The sequence below is a fragment of the Elephas maximus genome, chromosome 7 (assembly GCF_024166365.1).
Source record: "Elephas maximus indicus isolate mEleMax1 chromosome 7, mEleMax1 primary haplotype, whole genome shotgun sequence".
Classification (NCBI taxonomy): domain Eukaryota; kingdom Metazoa; phylum Chordata; class Mammalia; order Proboscidea; family Elephantidae; genus Elephas; species Elephas maximus.
In genome coordinates, this window is record NC_064825.1 from 135,611,854 (window position 1) to 135,630,993 (window position 19,140).

The 19,140-nt window shown below is 52.0% G+C and overlaps 1 protein-coding gene across 1 annotated transcript; it reads left to right on the forward strand.

Moving 5' to 3' along the window:
- The first annotated feature begins 7,671 nt into the window (after window positions 1-7,671).
- On the forward strand, window positions 7,672-9,788 carry ASCL2 (achaete-scute family bHLH transcription factor 2). Its single transcript, XM_049890170.1, has 2 exons — window positions 7,672-8,548; window positions 9,147-9,788. Exon 1 carries the CDS (start codon window positions 7,936-7,938, stop codon window positions 8,521-8,523), a length of 588 nt encoding a protein of 195 aa, XP_049746127.1. The 5' UTR covers window positions 7,672-7,935; the 3' UTR covers window positions 8,524-8,548; window positions 9,147-9,788.
- Window positions 9,789-19,140: the final 9,352 nt, after the last annotated feature.

Consider the following 19,140-nt stretch of genomic DNA (forward strand, 5'->3'; position numbering starts at 1 on the left):
TAAATTGGTCTCTGAGCACTGCTTTTGCTGTGTCCCAAAGGTTCTGATAGGAAGTGTTTTCATTCTCATTGAATTCTATGAATTTCTTTATTCCGTTCTTAATGTCTTCTATAATCCAGTCTTTTTTGAGCAGGGTATTGTTCAGTTTCCAAGTGTTTGATTTCTTTTCCCTGCTTTTCCTGTTATTGATTTCCACTTTCATGGCCTTATGGTCAGAGAAGATGCTTTGTAATATTTCAATGTTTTGGGTTCTGCTAAGGCTTGCTTTATGACCTAATATGTGCTCTCTTCTAGAGAATGTTCCATGTGCACTAGAAAAGAAAGTATAGTTGGTTGCTGTTGGGTGGAGTGTTCTGTATATGTCTACGAGCTCAAGTTGGCTGATTGTGGCATTTAGATCTTCCGTGTCTTTATTGAGCTTCTTTCTGGATGTCCTGTCCTTCACCGAAAGTGGTGTGTTGACGTCTCCTACTATTATTATGGAGCTGTCTATCTCACTTTTCAATGCTGTTAGAGTTTGTTTTATGTATCTTGCAGCCCTGTCATTGGGCATAAATATTTAATATATCTTCTTGGTATATTGTCCCTTTAATCATTATATACTGTCCTGCCTTATCCTTTCTGATGGATTTAATTTTAAAGTCTATTTTGTCAGAAATTAATATTGCCACTCTTGCTCTTTTTTGATTTTTGTTTGCTTGACATATTTTTTTCCATCCTTTGAGTTTTCATTTGTGTCTCTAAGTCTAAGGTGTGTGTCTTGTAGGCACCATATAGACGGATCTTGTTTTTTAATCCCTTCTGCCACTCTCTGTCTCTTTATTGGTGCATTTAGTCCATTTACATTCAGGGTAGTTATGGATAGGTATGAATTTAGTGCTACCATTTTGACGTCTTTTTTTGTGCGTTAACAGCTTCTTTTTCCCACTTGATCTTATGTGCTGAGTAGATTTTCTTTATATATTGTCCTTTCCTCATATTTATTGTTGTTGATTTTGTTTCTGCTGAGTCTCTATTTTTCCCTTGTATTTTATTTTGATGAGGAGGATAGTTTGTCTCCTTTGTGGTTACCTTATTATTTACCCCTATTTTTCTAAATTTAAACCTAACTTTTATTTCTTTGTATCGCCATATCTTTCTCTCCACATGGAAGGTGTATGATTACATTTCTTAGTCCCTCTTTATTGTTTTAATGTTGTCTTCTTTTACATAATAACATTGCCGTTACCCTGCGTTGGGCTTTTTTTTTATCTTGCTTTTTTTTTTTTTTTTTGGATCTCTCTGTCTGGGTTGACTTCTGGTTGCTCTGCCCAGTGTTCTAGTCCTGGGTTGATACCTGATATTATTGATTTTCTAACCAAAGAACTCCCTTTAGTATTTCTTGTAGTTTTGGTTTGGTTTTTATGAATTCCCTCAACTTGTGTTTATCTGGAAATGTCTTAATTTCACCTTCATATTTAAGAGACAGTTTTGATGGATATATGATTCTTGGCAGGGAATTGTTTTCCTTCAATATTTTAAATATGTCATCCCATTGCCTTCTTGCCTGCATGGTTTTTGCCGAGTAGTCCAAGCTTATTCTTATTGGCTCTCCCTTGCAGGTGACTTTTCTTTATCCCTCGCTGCTCTTATAATTCTCTCTTTATCTTTGGTTTTGGCAAGCTTGATTATAATATGTCTTGGTGACTTTCTTTTAACATCTACCTTATGTGGATTTCAATGAGGATCTTGGATAGATATCTTCTCATCTTTCACGATATCAGGGAAGTTTTCTGCCACCAAATCCTCAACAATTTTCTCTGTATTTTCTGTTATCCCTCCCTGTTCTGGTACTCCAATCACTCGTAGGTTATTTCTGTTGATAGAGTCCCACATGATTCTTAAGGTTTCTTCATTTTTTAAAATTCTTTTATGTGATTTTTCTTCAAATATATCAGCGGAAGTGATTTATCTTCGAGTTGAGAAATTCTAGCTTCTACTTGCTCAATTCTGCTCCTCTGACTTTCTATTGAGTTATCTAATTCTGTAATTTTATTGTTAATCTTCTGAATTTCTGATTGCTGTCTGTAGATTTTTCCAGCTTATTAAACTTTTCATTATGTTCCTGAATAATCTTTCTGGGTTCTTCAGTTCCTTTACCTGTTTTCCTGGCTTGTTCTGCGTGTTGCCTCATTTCCTTCCTGATGTCTTGAAGGGCTCTGTATATTAAACTTTTGTATTCTGCGTCTGCTAATTCCAGGAAGGCACTTTCATCTAGAAGATCCCTGGAGTCTGTGTTTTGAGAGCCTGTTGAGGTGATCATGGTCTGTTTTTTATGTGACTTGATATTGACTGTTATCTCTGAGCCATCTAGAAGTTATTGTATTAGTTTATGCTTGCTTACTGTGTCGTAGCTGCTTGCTTTGTTTTGTTTTGGTATACCCCTGTGGATTGCTTGAGTGAGCTAGCTTGATTGTTTTTGCCTTTGGAGTTCTGGTGTCCTGTCCCCAGATGGCTAAAGCTGTTATCAGGTATATCAGTCTAGGAGTCCATTCACTTTTCTTGTATGAATTCAGCTCAGGTTTCCAGGTAGCTGGTATCAAGTGTGTGGTACAGGCTCTGTCCTACAGTCTTAGAGGGGCAGGGGTGATTGGCGTATATACCTGTATCTAATTGCAGCAGGGGGTCATGCTCTGAACAAGGCAGGGGGCTGAGAACCAACCCCGTGTCTCAGGAAAACGCGTCTCTGTTCCTTAGAGCGTGCTGGTGGGTGGGCTCTGCAGAGCGACCATGGGCACCCAAAGTTTTTGTTGTAAGGACTGGGAGGTACCAGTTATCCCTGGGCCCCTGTCGTGGGTGGCTGGGCGACCCAAGTGGAGCCACCAGTCCTTAGGTCCCTGTTGTGGGTAGGTGAGGACCTTGTTTAATAGGCAAAGCAATGTCAAATGTCAAACACCCACCTCTCCACCGCACAGCTGAAATGATTGGAGTTTGCCAACAAGGGCCTGTTGTCCCGAAATAGGCCCACACAGGTCCATGCAGAAGGGAAAGGTGCTCAAGGTCCACGGACAGTTTATGCCTGGACAGGAGCCACTTCTGTCCTGAGCTCCCCCCAGTTAATGGAGCTAGCAAATTATATTTTCCCCCCAGTTGGAAATTTTTTCCTTCCCCAAGGCCGGGAGGACGGCTCCAGGTGCTTACCAAGGTCTATCTCAGGCCCAGGGATTCAGCCGCTGAAGCTGGGTTGGGGGTTTGGGGGGGCGCAGTAAAATATCCGCAAGTCCTTAGCTTTTGCCGAGAGCGCCCTTCTCCTCAGGTCCCGGAGGTGTGAGCGGGCTGTGTGGCTGCTGCTTCTCCCTGAGGAAACTGCTTCGTTCTCCTCAGGTCCCGGAGGTGTGAGCGGGCTGTGAGGCTGCTGCTTCTCCCTGAGGAAACCGCGGCCGAAGGCTAGGACCCGCCCGCCGCCACCGCCACCACCGCCACCCCGGGAACGGTGCCTGAGGGCTCCCCGCGATTCAGGGCCGGTAACTCCTGTCCGCTTCTGAACGGTCTCTTCCTCCCCCTGCCCCTCAGTTCGTTGTCTAAGCTTGCCTTTGACGCTCAGGGCTCCCAGCTTGTCGCAAATACACTCGTTTCGCTTGTTTCTTCGTCTTTGGTGTAAAGAGGCCTCGCCGGAAGCGTCTGTCTGCTCCGCCATCTTGGCTCCGCCTCCTCCCTTTTCCACTTATTTTGATTTTCTCTTCCTGACATTCCTGAGTTGAACGCTCTGTTCCGTTTATGCTCAATCTTCCTTGTTTTCTAGGAAATTCATTTCAGGCTATGAAACTGTTTCCACCAAAAAAACAACCAACCCCTTTGCTGACAAGTTGATTCTGACTCAGTGGCCCCACAGGACAGAGTAGACCTGCCCCAGAGAGCTTCCAAGGAGCGGCTGATGGATTCGAACTGTCGCCCTTTGGTTGGCAGCCGAGCGCTTAGACACCGTGCCAGCAGAGCTGCCAACATTGTTTCAGGGGAAGGTTTTTATAGGAACAGTTCTCATGGCTGTTTATTTTCACAAAGTCTGTAACTGCTGTTTTGATTTCTTATTTAGCCTGAGGGTGATTGGGAAGCCTGGTCTTTCCCTCTTGCCCTCTTGGTGACTGTGCTTTGGATGTTTTGCTAGCTTTGCTGCACTGTGGTCAGAAAATGGGGCCCTCAGGATTTGTCCTGTCTTGAATGTGCCACAACTTCCCTGAGGGTCTATTGCTCGGCCAGCCGGCTGTCTTGGGGAGAAGGAGGGGGATTTGATGAAGGGATGGCCTCTCAGCGAGCGGGCACGGGGTGGCTCCTCTCTGAGTGTGTTCACCCATGCTGGCTCCATGCGTCCACAACGGGCCCAGGATGGAGGCAGACTCCACGGAGCACAGTGACGGCTGCACGACTCTCTCTCTGCCTCTCACTCCCTGGCCACCCCTGGGCACGTCACTTCCCCTCTCTGGGCCTCAGTTTCCTTGTCTGGGCAATCGGGCTAGATTCTCTGTTGTTCTAGACCTGTGCTGCCCACTATGGTGGCCACTCATGAGTGGCCACTGAGCCCCTGAAACGTGGCGATCCCACACTGAGGAGTTCCATCCAATTTTGAAAACTTAGTAGGAAAAGGCTAAGGTGAAATGTCTCATTGGTATCCTGGAATAATGTTCTGGGCCTATTGTTAAAATCCATTTCGTCTACGTCTCTTCAGTTTACCTTAATGTGGCTATTAGAAGATTTAAAATTACACACAAGGACCATGTCCTATTTCTGCTGGGCAGCGCTGCTCTATGCAGCCTAGGGCTCCCCCCACTAGTGTCCCTGTGGCCACCCTGCAGTCCTAGAGATGCATGCCCTTCTTCGGAGGGGGAGCTCCACGCTGTCTCTCCAGAGTGGTCTTTGGTTCTATTTTCTCAGCACCTCTGAAGCGTGGGCTTCACTTCCCAAGGTGCCCGCTTCCCCCTGCAGTAGGATTTTGGAAGGCACCAGGTGCTGACCACTCCCCAGTGACCTGAACGCGCAGTGCAACGCACGAGGGGTGCAGCAAGATCTGGGTATCCCAAGAAGGCATTGCCCAGGCGAAGGTTCTCAGGGCCCAGTTTGCAGGTGTTCTCCCGCGCCTGGTCTTGCGTGCACAGGTGGAGGTCAGGCAGGTTTGCCGAGTGACCTGTAGGGATGGGTAGGGGGTGGGGTGCAGAGGTGAGCTCGGCTGTGCGCTGGACAGGGAAGCAGATCAGGAACACTGCACTGGGCCACTTGTTGGGTGTCTAGTTCTAGTGCTGCTGTAACAGAGACACAGTGGGTGACTTTAATAAATTTATTTTCTCAATTGGTTGTGCTGTTGTGTGCCATTGAGTCGACTTCGACTCATAGCAACCCTACAGGACAGAGTAGAACCGCTCCATAGGGTTTTCTAGGCCGTAATCTTTATGGGAACGGAGAGCCAGGTCTTTTCTCCTGTGGTGCCGCTGGTGGGTTTGAACCGGCAATCTTTAGGTTAGCACCCAGTGCTTAACCACTGCACCGCCAAAGCTCCCTTCTCACAGTTTAGGGGGCTGTAAGTCCGAATTCGGGGAGCCAGCCCTAGGGGAAGGCTTTCTCTCTCTGCGGGCTCTGGGGGAAGGTCCTTGTCTGCTTTCAGCCTCTGTTCCTTGCTTCCTTGGTGAGCTTTATGGGCCACGGTACCTCTCTTCCCCACGTCTGCTTGCTTGCTTCTCTGCCTAGTTCCCTGCTTCCGTGGTGAGCTTTAGGGGCCACGGTATCTCTCTTCCCCATGTCTGCTTGGTTTATACCTCAAAGGTTATTGGCTCCAAACACACCCTACACTGACATGGCCTCATTAACATAACAAAGCAGGCCATCCCCAAGTGAGATTACATCCACTAGTACAACCCTGGGAGTCAATACCGACTCACAGGGGCCCTACAGGACAGCCTGCAACTGCCCCATAGGGATTCCAAAGAGTGCCTGGGGGATTCCAAACGCCAACCTTTTGGTTAGCCATTGAACCACTGCACCACCAGGGCCCCACCCACAAATACAGGGTTTAGGATTTACAACACATATTTTGGGGGGACACAATTCCATTCACAACACCGGGGGTGTTCCTGTGGGATCCCACACCCACCCAGCCCCCAGGGTAGAGACCATGGAGGCACAGAACCCCAATTCCAGGCAGCCCAGCAGGTGTGACCCTCCACCCCACTCTCCACTCCCCAAAGCAGGAAGGTCATGCAGGCACGCCCCATTTCCGCCTCATCCATAATCCTGCAGGGTATCGGGAGCCAGTGGGCCCCAGAGCCCAGCAGTAGACCTGGGGGAGGGCCCTGAGTCTCACCGGGAAGCCCAGACCCCGAGCCCCTTGGAGCCGCAGGGCTGGATGGAAGGCAGCTCCAGGCAGTTGGGGCCACCCGGCCGCCTCATTCCCGAAGGCCCAGGCCCAGCAGCGAGGGTCACCTTCGGGAAAAACCGGCCTGTCTGTGGCCCCGGGGGAGCGCAGAGCCGCCCATCTGGCTTTCCCGGACGGTGAGGCAGCATGAAACTGCTTTATTAACAACGCGTTCTGCACATTTCTCAAGGCCCCTTCGGGCAGAGAGAGAAGGTCTCTTCAAGCCCCAGGAGACCTGGCCCCGCGCTGGCACAAGGGCGTAGCTGTTGTTCCAGCGCCTTTTACCCACCGACACAATCTCGGCTGCCTCGGGGGAAGCCCGTGTCGGGGGCGGCTGGCTAAGTTCTGCGCACTTAAAAAAAAAAAAAAAAAAACAGCTGGGGCGCTGGACAACGAACGCGGGCCAGAAAAGGGAGACTGAGACTGGAGGAGTGGTTGGAGCTAGCCGGACCGGGCGCAGGACCCGGCGAGGTGCAAGGCGCCAGGAAAGGGAGGAGCCGCGGGGGTGACCGCCGCCAAGGCTGTGATGATCCGGGCAAACAAACTCCCAAACCTCGGGCCGAGCGGCTGCCCAGGGCCCCGAGTGTGGGCGGGGAAGGCAGGGCGCCCAAGGACCTGAGCCTAGCGCCCAACACGCCCGCCTCGCCCACTCCCCACACAGGTGGGGCACACAGGTGGACGCGGCAGGCGCAGGTGCGCGTGCGGCGCGGGTCCGGGCGACTGCCCAGCTTTGTTCGCGACGCTCCAGCGAGCCACGCGCCGGGCGCACGCGCTTCCTCCGCAGGGCTGGGCGAGGCGCGCCGCCGCTAATGGCCGGGCAGGCGGCCCACGATTGGCCGAGTCAGTGGAGCCCGCCCCTCGGTCGCAGGAGGCAGGACCGGCGCTGGGAAGGCGAGGAAAGCGGCGCGTGCTGCTCGGGGTCCCCCGTGGCCCCGCCCTCCCCCAGGGCGCGCGCTGCGCGTGCCGAGGGGGGGCGGCTAGGGGACCGCGGGCTGCGCGCGGGGGGACGGGCAGCGCTGGGTAGCACGCTGCACCTGCGGAAGGGGGGCGGGGGCGCAGCGGGCACCTGCGGACCGCGCCTGGTGGGGCGCACCGCGCACCTGCTGGGGAAGGGGGCAGCGCAGGTCGCACCTGGACCTGCAGCAGCGTCTGGTGGGCGCTCCGGGGGCGGGCTGCCGGCGCGGGGGACGCGCGCATGGACGGGGGTTGACGGCTTGTACGCGAGGGGGAGGGCGAAGCGAGTGGAGGGCGAGGCCGGGAAGGAGGGCGTGAGAAGGAGGCGGTGGCCGGGCGGAGGAGGGTTATCTATACATTTAAAAACGAGCGTCCCGCGCCGCACCGGGGAAACTGGCGAGCGTCCGGCTGCACGCGCGGGACACGAGCGCACCACGCTCCCCGGCGCGCACGGCCCGCCACCGCGGCCACCCGGCGACGCGTCCGGGGAGTAGCTCGGCGGCGAAGTGCCGGAGGCCCCTTGGGACGCACGCCGCCCCGCCCGCATTTTGCTGCGGCGCGCCGGGCTCCAAAGAGGTGCCAGACGGGTGGATGCGGGCGCGATGGATGGCGGCGCGCTGTCCCAGCCCGCGCCCGTCGCATCCGGCGTCCCGGGAGGCCGCTGTGTTCGGCGGCGGCCCGCATCCCCTGAGCTGCTGCGCTGCAGCCGGCGCCGACGGCCGGGCGCGCCAGAGGAGGCTGGGGGTGGCGCGGCGGCTGTGGCGCGGCGCAACGAGCGCGAGCGCAACCGCGTGAAGCTGGTGAACTTGGGCTTCCAGGCGCTGCGACAGCACGTGCCGCACGGAGGCGCCAGCAAGAAGCTGAGCAAGGTGGAGACGCTGCGCTCGGCCGTGGAGTACATCCGCGCGCTGCAGCGCCTGCTGGCGGAGCACGACGCCGTGCGCGCCGCCCTGGCCGGGGGGTTGCTGGCGCCGGCCGCCAGGCCCCCCGAGCCCCGCGCGCCGCCGGGGACCCCCGCGGCAACCGCATCGTCGCCCTCCTGCACCTCGTCGTCCCCGGGCCGGGGGGGCAGCTCCGAGCCCGGCTCCCCGCGCTCCGCCTACTCGTCCGACGACAGCGGCTGTGAGGGCGCGCTGAGCTCCGCGGAGCGCGAGCTGCTGGAGTTCTCCAGCTGGTTAGGGGGCTACTGAGCGCCCCCCGCCCCCCCTCCTCGAGGTAACACGGACAGCGGGCGCGGGGAGCAGGGAGGGTCGGAGGCAGGGCCAGTGGGGTGGGGTGGGGATCGCGCGCCTGAAAGCCAGCGAAGCCGAGCGTAAGCTATGGCTTTGATTTCGCGCACTCTGCCTTTTCCCCAAACTTTTTCAAGCCCGAGCAAGACCGCGTTTGTTTGTCTGCGATTGCAAAACTTCCCGCTCGCTGCTCCGCCGCCGATGGTGGGGGGTTGGGGGTTGGTGTTCGGGTGGAACGGGCCGGCCCTGGGGCGGGCGAGGCCTCGAGCGAATGCGGATCCAGGGGCAGATTAAGGTGCTGGAGGCGGGGTGACTTTGCATTGCAAATTGTGCGCCCGAGCCCCGGGTGGCAGAAATGAGTCTGCGGTTGCAGAGCCCTGACTCACCGCGGCTCCGGAGCGTGCACCCCGCCCTGTCTCGGCACCCACAAGCTCAAACTCCAGAAAACTACCAAACCGTCTGCGCTGGTGGGAGGTGGTGGCAAGGCCGGGCTTCCTTGCAACTCTGAGGCAGGGTCTCGCCCAGGGCCCATCCCGGTGTTAAGTCGCTTCCATGTCTCCTCTCCCCACCCCACCCCACCACAGCCTTGGACGCCCAGCGGCAGGCGCGCCTTTCACCTCGGAAGCCAGCCAGAGGGACAGGTCTGTACCCATCGCGCCCACCGCTTCAGGTCCAGCCTGCCACAAGGGGCGAAGCCACCATCAAGCCAGGGACTCCATGCACTGCCCCCGCTTCCCGCCCAGCCTGTCCAAGGGCGATTGTGGAAACAGGTCCCCGGGGCCTGGCCGCCCTCCCTCCCCCCGCTCCCCTCGCCTGCCTGGCAACTTCCTTTAATGCTTTGCGATGAGGCTGGGATGGGGCTGGGACGTCCATCCTTGGATATTTTTTCTGGAAAGAATTCTATAAGGACAGAGAGAATTTATTTTTTACACTTCAACTGCTGGAGTGACACTGTTGGCAACGTGAAGAGTTATTTTTGTATAAAGAGTAGTTCCACTTGGAGCCCAGTAAATATTATCTACATCTGCGCTTCCCCGCCCATCTACCCCCAACTACCTGGAATTTTCCAACCTGGCCAAGATCTCCACTGAGCAGCCCGGAGGTGTGGGGGTCCCTGGTGGGTGCCCTTGCCTCAAGTGACGGTAGCCATTGGGTGCCTGCTCAGTTGGGAGGCAATGTGTCAGGAAAACTTGCTGTTTTAGGGAAGGTGGACTTTATAAATAAATCAGCTCTATTTATCAGTGGTGTCTGGCCTGCTCTATGTATGTAGCCCTGAACCCCCGTTTCCCAGGTGAGGGGCAGGGTTGGGTGGGAGGGTGACAACCCCCTGCATGAGTGGGGGAGGTCACTCTCCTTGGGCTCTGCCTCTGTAGAGTGAGCTCAGGGTTGTAAGGTCTGGGGGCTTCTGGCTGGTGGGGTGGGCTGGGGGGCTGCAGGTCACAGCCAGGAAGCTGAAGTCGGAGGCGTGTGGCTGGCATTGGGGACAGGGTGTTGGGCTGAGACCCAAGAGGGCCAGCCTCTGGGCATCTGGCAACTCTTCATCTCAGGGGCTCAGTGACCAGGCTGCCCGGGGTTCACATCTCCACTGACCATTACCTGGTGGGTGACTCTGGGTCAATTGCTTAACTTGCAAGTGGGGACAACAGCAGACCCACCTTACAGGGTTTTGGGGGTTCCCTGGGTGGATGAGGTTTGGTACCTGGTGGTGCCCTGCACCCTGTAGGCCCAACCCCTGTGCTTGCAGCCCCTCAGCCCCTGTTAGCACCCCAGCCCCTGTGCCTGTGGCCCCCCAGCCCCTGTCAGCCCCCCAGCCCCCATGCCTGCGGCCCCCCAGCCTCCATGCCTGCGGCCCCCCAGCCCCCATCAGTCCCCCAGCCCCTGTGCCTGTGACCCCCCCCAGCTCCTGTCAGCCCCCCGACCCCGTGCCTGCAGTCCCCAGGCCCTGTGCATGCAGCCCCCCAGCCCCCGTGCCCTGTGGTCCTCAGGCCCTGTGCCTGCAGCTCCTCCCGCCCCTGTGCCTGCAATCCCCAGCCAGTGTGTGTGGTAAAGGCTGCAGGGCTTGGGCAGTGGTGGGGTGGAGGGGGAAGGGGAGCCTGCATGTCTCTGTTTACCTGAGACAGGAGAGCGGCTCCTTGAAAGGAACAGGAAGACCAGGCCTTGCTGAGCAGCCCCCGTCTGCCCCGCCCAGGCATCCCCTGCCCAGAGGCCGGCACTGAGACATGACTCAGCTCTACCTTTGACCCTGGGCCTCGGCAGCTTTGAACTCCTGAGGTGCCCACGATCTTCCTTTTATTACGGGGTTGGGGAGGCCCGAGGGGTATTCCCCAGGCTGCTTTAGGGTAGCTGAGGGCACCCCTTCTTTCAGGAGGGAGTGGTGGGTGGGGCAAAGCCATTGGATCCCTGGGAGTGAAAGTGGGGGATGTCGGCTGAGAGCTGGTGGTCGCTGTGTAACCATGGCGATAAGACACGCAGGATCCTGGGGCTTCTTGCTGCCAGGTGGTGTGTGGCCCTCAGAAGGCTGGGCTGGACAGAGGTCTCTGCCTGAGCAGGGATCCTTGGAGCTCCTTTCTGCCCAGCAGCAGCCTCGGCCTGGGTCAGGGCTACTCCCAGGGCCAGGGCCACAGCCCAGTCTGTGGCTGAGGTCAGGGGTTGGGTGGTGTGGTGAGGCTCAGGATCACCTGGGGTCAGTAGAGCCAGCTGTGGCTTGGGGCTGCTGGGCCAAGTACCTGGCCTTGTCCAAGGGATGGGAGGGGGCACTCTGTTGTGGTCACTTTGAATTGTGTCCCCAAAACGTGTTAGAATCCGAAACCTTACACCTGTGGAGGTGATCCTGTTTGGGAATAGGGTTTTCTTTTTTTATATTAATTAGATCATACCTGAGTAGGTATGATCTAATCAGTTCTGGGTTATAAAAAGAACAGAATAGACACAGAGGCCCACACGGGGGAAGACGGACACCATGTGGAGATCGTCTACAAGGCAAGGAACCAAGGGGTGCCTGGGACTACCTACAACGAAGGGATCAACAAGGCTGAGACCCTGGTCAGGACTGTGAGAAAATAAATTTCTGTTCTTTAAAGCCACCAACTTGTGGTATTTCTCTTACATCAGAGCTAGGTCACTAAGATGGCCACCCTATCGAGGGCCACCCCTCAGACCTCTCCCAGGGACCCACATCCCAGACAGTGACCTCATTGAGCTACAAGGCCTGAACTTTCCCTGTCTCCCTACCTCGACTCCAGGAGAGAACTGTGGTACCCAGGACAAAGAGGTGGTATTGAGAAGGGGGGGTCACCATGAACTCTCCATGTTGTTGTCATTGTTGTTAGGTGCCTTCAAGTCAGTTCCGACTCATAGCAAGCCTATGTACAACAGAACAAAACAGTGCCTGGTCCTGTGCCATCTTCAAAATTTTAATGCTTGAGCCCATCTTTGCAGCCACTGTGTCAAATCCATCTTGTTGAGGGTCTTCCTCTTTTTGGGTGACCCTCTACTTTACCAAGCGTGATGTCCTTCTCCAGATAACATGTCTGCCTTAGTTATCTAGTGCTGCTATAACATAACAGAAATATCACAAATAAATGACTTTAATAAACAGAAATTTATTCTCTCACAGTCTAAGTGGCTAGAAGTCCAAATTCAGGGTGCCAGCTCCAGAAGTCTTTCTCCCTCTGTTGGTGCTGGGGAAAGGTCCTTGTTATCAATCTTCCTCTGGTCTAGGAGCTTCTCCATTCAGGGGTGCTGGGTCCAAAGAATGCACTCTGTTCCCAAGGCTACTTTCTTGGTGGTGTGAGGTCCCCCTGCCTCTCTGCTCGCTTCTCTCTTTTATGTCTCAAAAGAGTTGGATTCAAAATGCAACCTAATCTTGTAGATTGAGTCCTGCTTCGTTAACATTACTGCCTCTAATCCTGCCTCATTAACGTCGTTGATGTCGTATTTACAACACATAGGAAAATCACATCAGCTCACAAAGTGGTGGACAATCATACAATACTGGGAATCATGGTCTGACCAAGTTGACACACATTTTTGGGGAACACAATTCAATACGTAACAGGGATGGAGAAAGATACCACACTAACACTAATCAAAAAGAACGCTGGAGTAGCTATATTAATTTCAGAAAAGGCAGAATTCAGAAGAAGGACAATTATCAGGGATAAAGAGGAGCATTATGTAATGATAAAAGTACTGATTTTCCAAGAAGACATAGCAGCCTTGGTGGTGTATGCACCTAATGACACAGAGTCAAAACTCATGAGGCAACAACTGATACAACTGCAAGGAGAAATGGACAAGCCCACTTTTATAGTTGGAGACTTCGACATCTTCCTATCAGTGATTGACAGATCCAGCGGGCAGAAATCAGTAAGGATATGGCCGAACTGAACAGCATGACATATCAACTGGGTCTGATAGGCGTCTGTAGAGCACTCCACCCATAGCAGAATAAACACTGACCGAGATAGACCACATTCTGGGCCATAACACACACTATAACAAATTCAAAAGAACAGAAATCATACAAAGTGTGCTATCAGACCACACCAGATGACAAACTGGTGGACAATCACCCAGCCCTGGAAATCATGGCCTAGCCAAATAGATACACATGATTTGGGGGACACAGTTCAATCCACAACAATGTTCAAAGTATGTGAGATGAAGTCTTGCCATCCTTGCTTCTAAGGAGCATTCTGGCTGTACTTCTTCCCATACAGATCTGTTCATTCTTCTGGGAGTCCAAGGTGTATTCAACAACACCGTCATTCAAAGGCATCAATTCTTCTTCCGTCTTCCTTATTCATTGTCCAGCTTTCACATGCGTATGATGCGATTGAAAATAGCGTGGCTTGGGTCAGGCGCACCTTACTCCTCAAAACATCTTTTTTTTTTTTTTTTTTTAACACTTTAAAGAGGTCCTTTGCAGCAGATTTGCCCAATGCAATGTGTCATTTGATTTCTTGACTGCTGCTTCCATGGCTGTTGACTGTGGACCCAAGTAAAATGAAATCCTTGACAATTTCAATCTTTTCTCCATTTGTCATGATGTTGCTTATTGGTCCAGCCATGAGGATTTTTGTTTTCTTTATGTTGAGGTGCAATCCATACTGAAGGCTGTGGTCTTTGATCTTCATCAGTAAGTGCTTCAAGTCCTCTTCACTTTCAGCAAGCAAGGTTGTGTCACCTGCACATCTCAGGTTGTTAATGAGTCTTCCTCCAATCCTGATGCCCCATTTTTATTCACATAGTACAGCTTCTTGGATTATTTGCTCAGCATACAGCCTGAATAACTATGGTGACAGAATACAACCCTGACGCACACCTTTCCTGACTTTAAACCACTCAGTTTCCCCTTGTTCTGTTTGAATACCTGCCTCTTGGTCTAAGTACAGGCTCCTCACGAGCACAATTAAGTGTTCTGGAATTCCCATTCTTTGCTGTGTTAGCCATAGTTTGTTGTGATGCACACAGTTGAGTGCCTTTGCATGGTCAATAAAACACAAGTAAACATCTTTCTGGGATTCTCTGCTTTCAGCCAGGATCCATCTGACATCAGCAATGATATCCCTGGTTCCACGTCCTCTTCGGAATCTGGCTTGAATTTCTGGCAGTTCCCTGTCAATATACTGCTGCAGCTGCTTTTGAACGATCTTCAGCAAAATTTTGCTTGAATGTGATACTAATGATATTGTTCTATAATTTCCACATTCGGCTGGATCACCTTTCTCTGGAATGGGCACAAATATGGATCTCTTCCAGTCGGTTGGCCGTATTTCTTGGTATAAATGAGTGAGCACTTCCAGGACTGATCCGTTTGTTGAAACATCTCAATTGGTATTCCATCATTTCCTGGAGACTTGTTTTTCACCAATGCCTTCAGTGCAGCTTGGCACTCTTCCTTCAGTAACATTGGTTCTTGATCATATGCTACATCCTGAAATGGTTGAACGTCATTCCACGACTCATCTCGTCTTTCTACGGTCATTAGTGTTCAATGCATCAAATTTATTCTTGAGATGGTCTCTAAATTCAGGTAGGATATACTCAAGGTCATATTTTGGCTCTCATGGGCTTGCTCTAATTTTCTTCAGCATCAATTTGAACTTGCATATGAGCAATTGATAATATATCCACAGTTGGCCCCTGGCGTGTTCTGACTAATGATATTAAGTTTTTCCATCTTCCCTTTCCACGGATGTAGTGGAGTTGATTTCTGTGTTTTCCATCTGGTGAGGTCCACATGTATAGCCGCCATTTATGTTGTTGAAAAAAGGTATTTGCAATGAAGAAGTTGTTGGTCTTGCAAAATTCTATCATGCAATCTCCTGCACCATTTCTATCACCAAGGTCATATTTTCCAACCACTGTTTTCTCTTCTTTGCTTCCAATGTCCACATTCCAATCACCAGTAATTATCAATGCATCTTGATTGCATGTTTGGTCAATTTCAGAGTGTGGAAATTGGTAAAAATCTTCAATTTCTTCACCTTTGGACTTAGTGGTTGGTGTGTAAATTTGAATAATAATCATATAACTGGCCTTCTTGTAGGCATATGGATATTATCCTATCTCTGATAGCTTTGTACTTCAGGATAAAAAACAAGAACCCAGCTGCCGTTGAGTCGATTCTGACTCACAGTGACCTTATAGGACAGAGTATAACTGCCCCATAGGGTTTCCAAAGAGTGGCCGGTGGCTTGCAACTGCTGACCTTTTGGTTAACAACCGATCTCTTAGCCACTGCACCACCAGGACTCTAGTAGATTTTGAAATGTTCTTTTTGACCGTAGATGCAATGCCATTCCTCTTCACGTTGTCATTCCTGGCTTAGTAGACCATGTGATTGTCCAACTCAAAATGGCCACTCCATGCACACCTTTAAAGGAAACTCCAGTACCATGGTCACTCCCCTCACAACCCCCCAATCAGCAACAGTTCTTTTGTGTCATCAGTCTGTTACAGTTGGTTTTATAGAATTAGGATCCACTCAGGTCCACATATCAAATCTCATATATGTATCTCTTATATCTCTTTTAATCTGCCCCCCCTCCCCAATTTATTTGTTGAGGAAATGCAGCCATCTTTTCTGTAACATTTCCTATGTTCTGGATGTTGCTGATGGTATTGTCCTGGGTGTCATTTGTCACTGTCCCTGCATCCCCTATAGACTAGGTGCCTGAAGCAGACAAGTATCAACTTTCATAGCAGCTCTATTCATAACAGCCCAAAGGTGGAAACAACCCATATGTCCACCAACAGATGAGTGGATAAATACAATGTGGTCCGTCCATACAATGGAGTGTTAATCAGCCATAAATAGAAATGAAGTTGTGAGACACGCTACAACATGGATCAACCTTGAACACGTTGTGCTCATTGAAAGAAGCCAGACACCAAAGGACGAATATTGTACGATCCCATTGATGGGAAATACCTGGTATAGGCAAATGCATAGAGACAGAAGTTTATTAGTGGTTACCAGGGGCCATCTACTTTTGAAACTCAGCCGGTGAAAACCCTATGGATGGCAACAGTTCGATCGTGTTGTGCATGGAGGTCACTATGAGTGGGGGCCAGCTCAAAGGCAGCTAACAACCACAGCCAGGGGCTGGGGGAGGGGAAATGGGGAGTCACTGCTTCAGGAGACTGGGTTCAGAGGGATGGGGAATATTTGGGAATGGGTAGCGGTGATGGCTGCATGACACGACGAATGTCATTAATGCCACTGAATTGAATTGTACACTTAAAAATGGTTAAAATGACAGATGTTTTGCTATGTATATATTTTACTACAATAAAATTTAAAAGAGAGAGAGAGAAAGAGAAGTGAGAAGTAGCCTTGTGCTTGGGATTTGGTCTGGTTTTTGGTGTGGGACCTTCAGAGGCAGGGTGCATCCCTCAGTCCATCATGTCAGGAAGCAGAGTGCTGTCTGTCTGTCATCTTTCTTCCATGATGTTGGTTTTGATCAATGCTTTCAGCGCCCATTAGAAATACATTGACTGTATAGTTTATTATCCAATCGGGGGCACTTTGAGGGTGGAAAGGGCTGCTAACGATAGTCACCTGGGCATCTTAGCCTACCAGGCCACCCTAGCTATGAAGTCTCCCCCGCCCACACAAAGCTGTCGTTTACTGAGCACCAATCACTGCCTGGTGGCACAGAGATTAAGTGCTCTGCTGCTAACCAAAAGGTCAGTAGTTCAAATCCACCAGCTGCTCCTTGGAAACCCCATGGGGCAGTTCTACTCTGTCCTACAGGGCCACTATGAGTTGGAATCGATTCCACAGCAATGGGTTTTTTTTTTTTGGTTGAATCACTGCCCTATTTTACAGAACTGGACAAGAGGCTCTGAAAGATTAAGTGCCTAAAGCCACAGAGCTGGAAATTCATGAGATTCAAACCTTGTGGCTTTCAGCCCAAAGCCCTAGCACTATTCGTCTCCTGGAGGGTGGGGCTCTGGCTTGAGGCTCTCCTGGGGAGGACGAGGCCTTAGCAATTTAGCGTTTTAGATCAGAGGCAGGACACACCCACTCCTGGCCCAGGTGCCCGCCTGTCCTTGGCTCTGCTGTGGGGGCAGTAGGGCTCTGCCGGAGCTGCTGGTCTAGCCCAGAGAGCAAGATCCTCTCCTGGAGGTTAAAGTTGATTCCGGATTGTAAGTGACCAGGGATGCAGAGATTCCTGGGACAGAGGGTGGAGCGAGGTGGTGCCCCCGTGGGCCCCAGTCCATGGGGATGGGAGGTATTGCTTGACCCCTTCGGGCAAGGCTGGGTGGCTAAGGTGACCCTGCAGAGCCAGACCAGCTGATTCTGGGTCAAGGTACCACCACCAGGCAGGGATTGGGTGGGTGAGAAGGGGGTGGACAGTTCCAATGACAGGAGCCCTGGGGAGCCCTTTGGGGGCACTTTGTTCCTTGGAATCAACACAGTGTTCTTGTTTATTCTTTATAGCCATCCCCCATCTGTCACTTTGTCATGCTGTTGCAGCCTGTATGTTGCTGTGATGCCATTGGCATTTCACACACCAGCAGGGTCACCCATGGTGGATAGGTTTCAGCAGAGCTTCCAGACTAAGACAGACTAGGAAGAAAGGCCTGATGATCTACGTCTGAAAATCAGCCAATGAAAGCCCCACGGATCACAAGAGAATACAGTTCTGGAAGATGAGCCCCTAGGCTGGAAAAAAGTACCCAAAATACACAGTGGCCGCAACAATGGACTCGAGCACACCAACAATCGTGAAGATGGTGCGGGACTGGGCAGTGTTTTGTTCTGTTGTATGTGGGGTCACCATGTGTTGGAGCCAAGTCAATGGCAGCTAACAATAACACTCATCAGAGCAGGTCCCCAGGGAGCTCTGCTTTGTTGTCTCGGAATGTCTCTGTGGGCCTAAAGTCACAAAATCACTTTGTCCCCAACATGCCATGAATTGGCTGTGTCCCCTGGGTCCTCCACGAAGTGGGCTGCCTTGACAGTGTCCAAGCCTTATCTGGCCTCACAGCCACTCACTCAGGAATCCTTCTTGGGCCCATGTGTCTGTACCAGGGACGGTTGATCGCTTAAGTACAGCCATGTGCAAACCCTGCCCTCCGGGTACTCTCCCAGCAGAGACGGGCTCGACGGAGAAACTGCATTAATGTATAGTCTGTATAGTCTGGCCAGTGACAGGAGCTGGCTGTCTGTGAAGGTTAAGGTTGTGTGCAAACTTGTCTGGGCCATGATTCTCAGTGGTTTGGCAGTCTTATGATGGTGTGATCACTTCCATAATGAGACTTGATATTATGTGATCACCTCCGTGATGGAATCTGCTGTGAGTAGCCAATCAGTTGAAAAGGAGTTGCCTTGGGCGTGTTGCCTGGATTGAATGTAAGTGGATATTCTGGCAGGGCTCTCAGGCATTTGCTCGTTCTGGATCCTGCAGCTGGCTCCTGTCCATCTGACCTCTAGTTTTTGGGATTTGGGCTAGCAGCTTACCTGCAGTCTTGCCTGCCGATCTTTGGGATCCGTTGATCTTTGAAGCCTGCGAGCAAGAGCCCTGCTCTCCAACCTACTGATCTTCGGTTCAGTAGCCCCTGCAGTTACATGAATCAGAAGAAGCCTCTAGCCTAACCCACGGACTTGGGACGTTCCAGCCTCTACAACTGTGGGAGCCATTTCCTTGATATAATACTCTCTCTATATACACTTATAAGCTTTACGGGTTTTACTTCTCCAGAGAACCGTCCCTGGGACACAGTGGGTGCCCCATCTGCCCCTTTCCTCCATGTCATCATTTCCAGCATAGTGGTTGGCTGATGCAGGGAGGTCATACAAGAAAGGACGTGATGAGGCTCCTCGGTCGCCGTGTCCCTCAGAATGTTCGGTCTCCTTGCATTCGAAGCGAGTTCTGGTTTCCAGGGACAGTGTGGTCCCTAGGGCCATCTGTGCCTGCAAGCTTGGCTGTGGACGTACGGGATGTACCGTGCTAACCTCTCGCTTGCTGTGAGTCTCGCTGCACTCTGCTCATCCTGGAACCACCAGGACTCCTGTGCTCATGGTCCCGAGGATGCCACGTGCACATGGGCGGCAGGGATTGG

What these genes read in the sequence shown, in the direction of transcription:
- ASCL2 (XM_049890170.1), top strand. Translation starts at nt 7,936, where the DNA reads ATGGATGGCGGCGCGCTGTCCCAGCCCGCGCCCGTCGCATCCGGCGTC.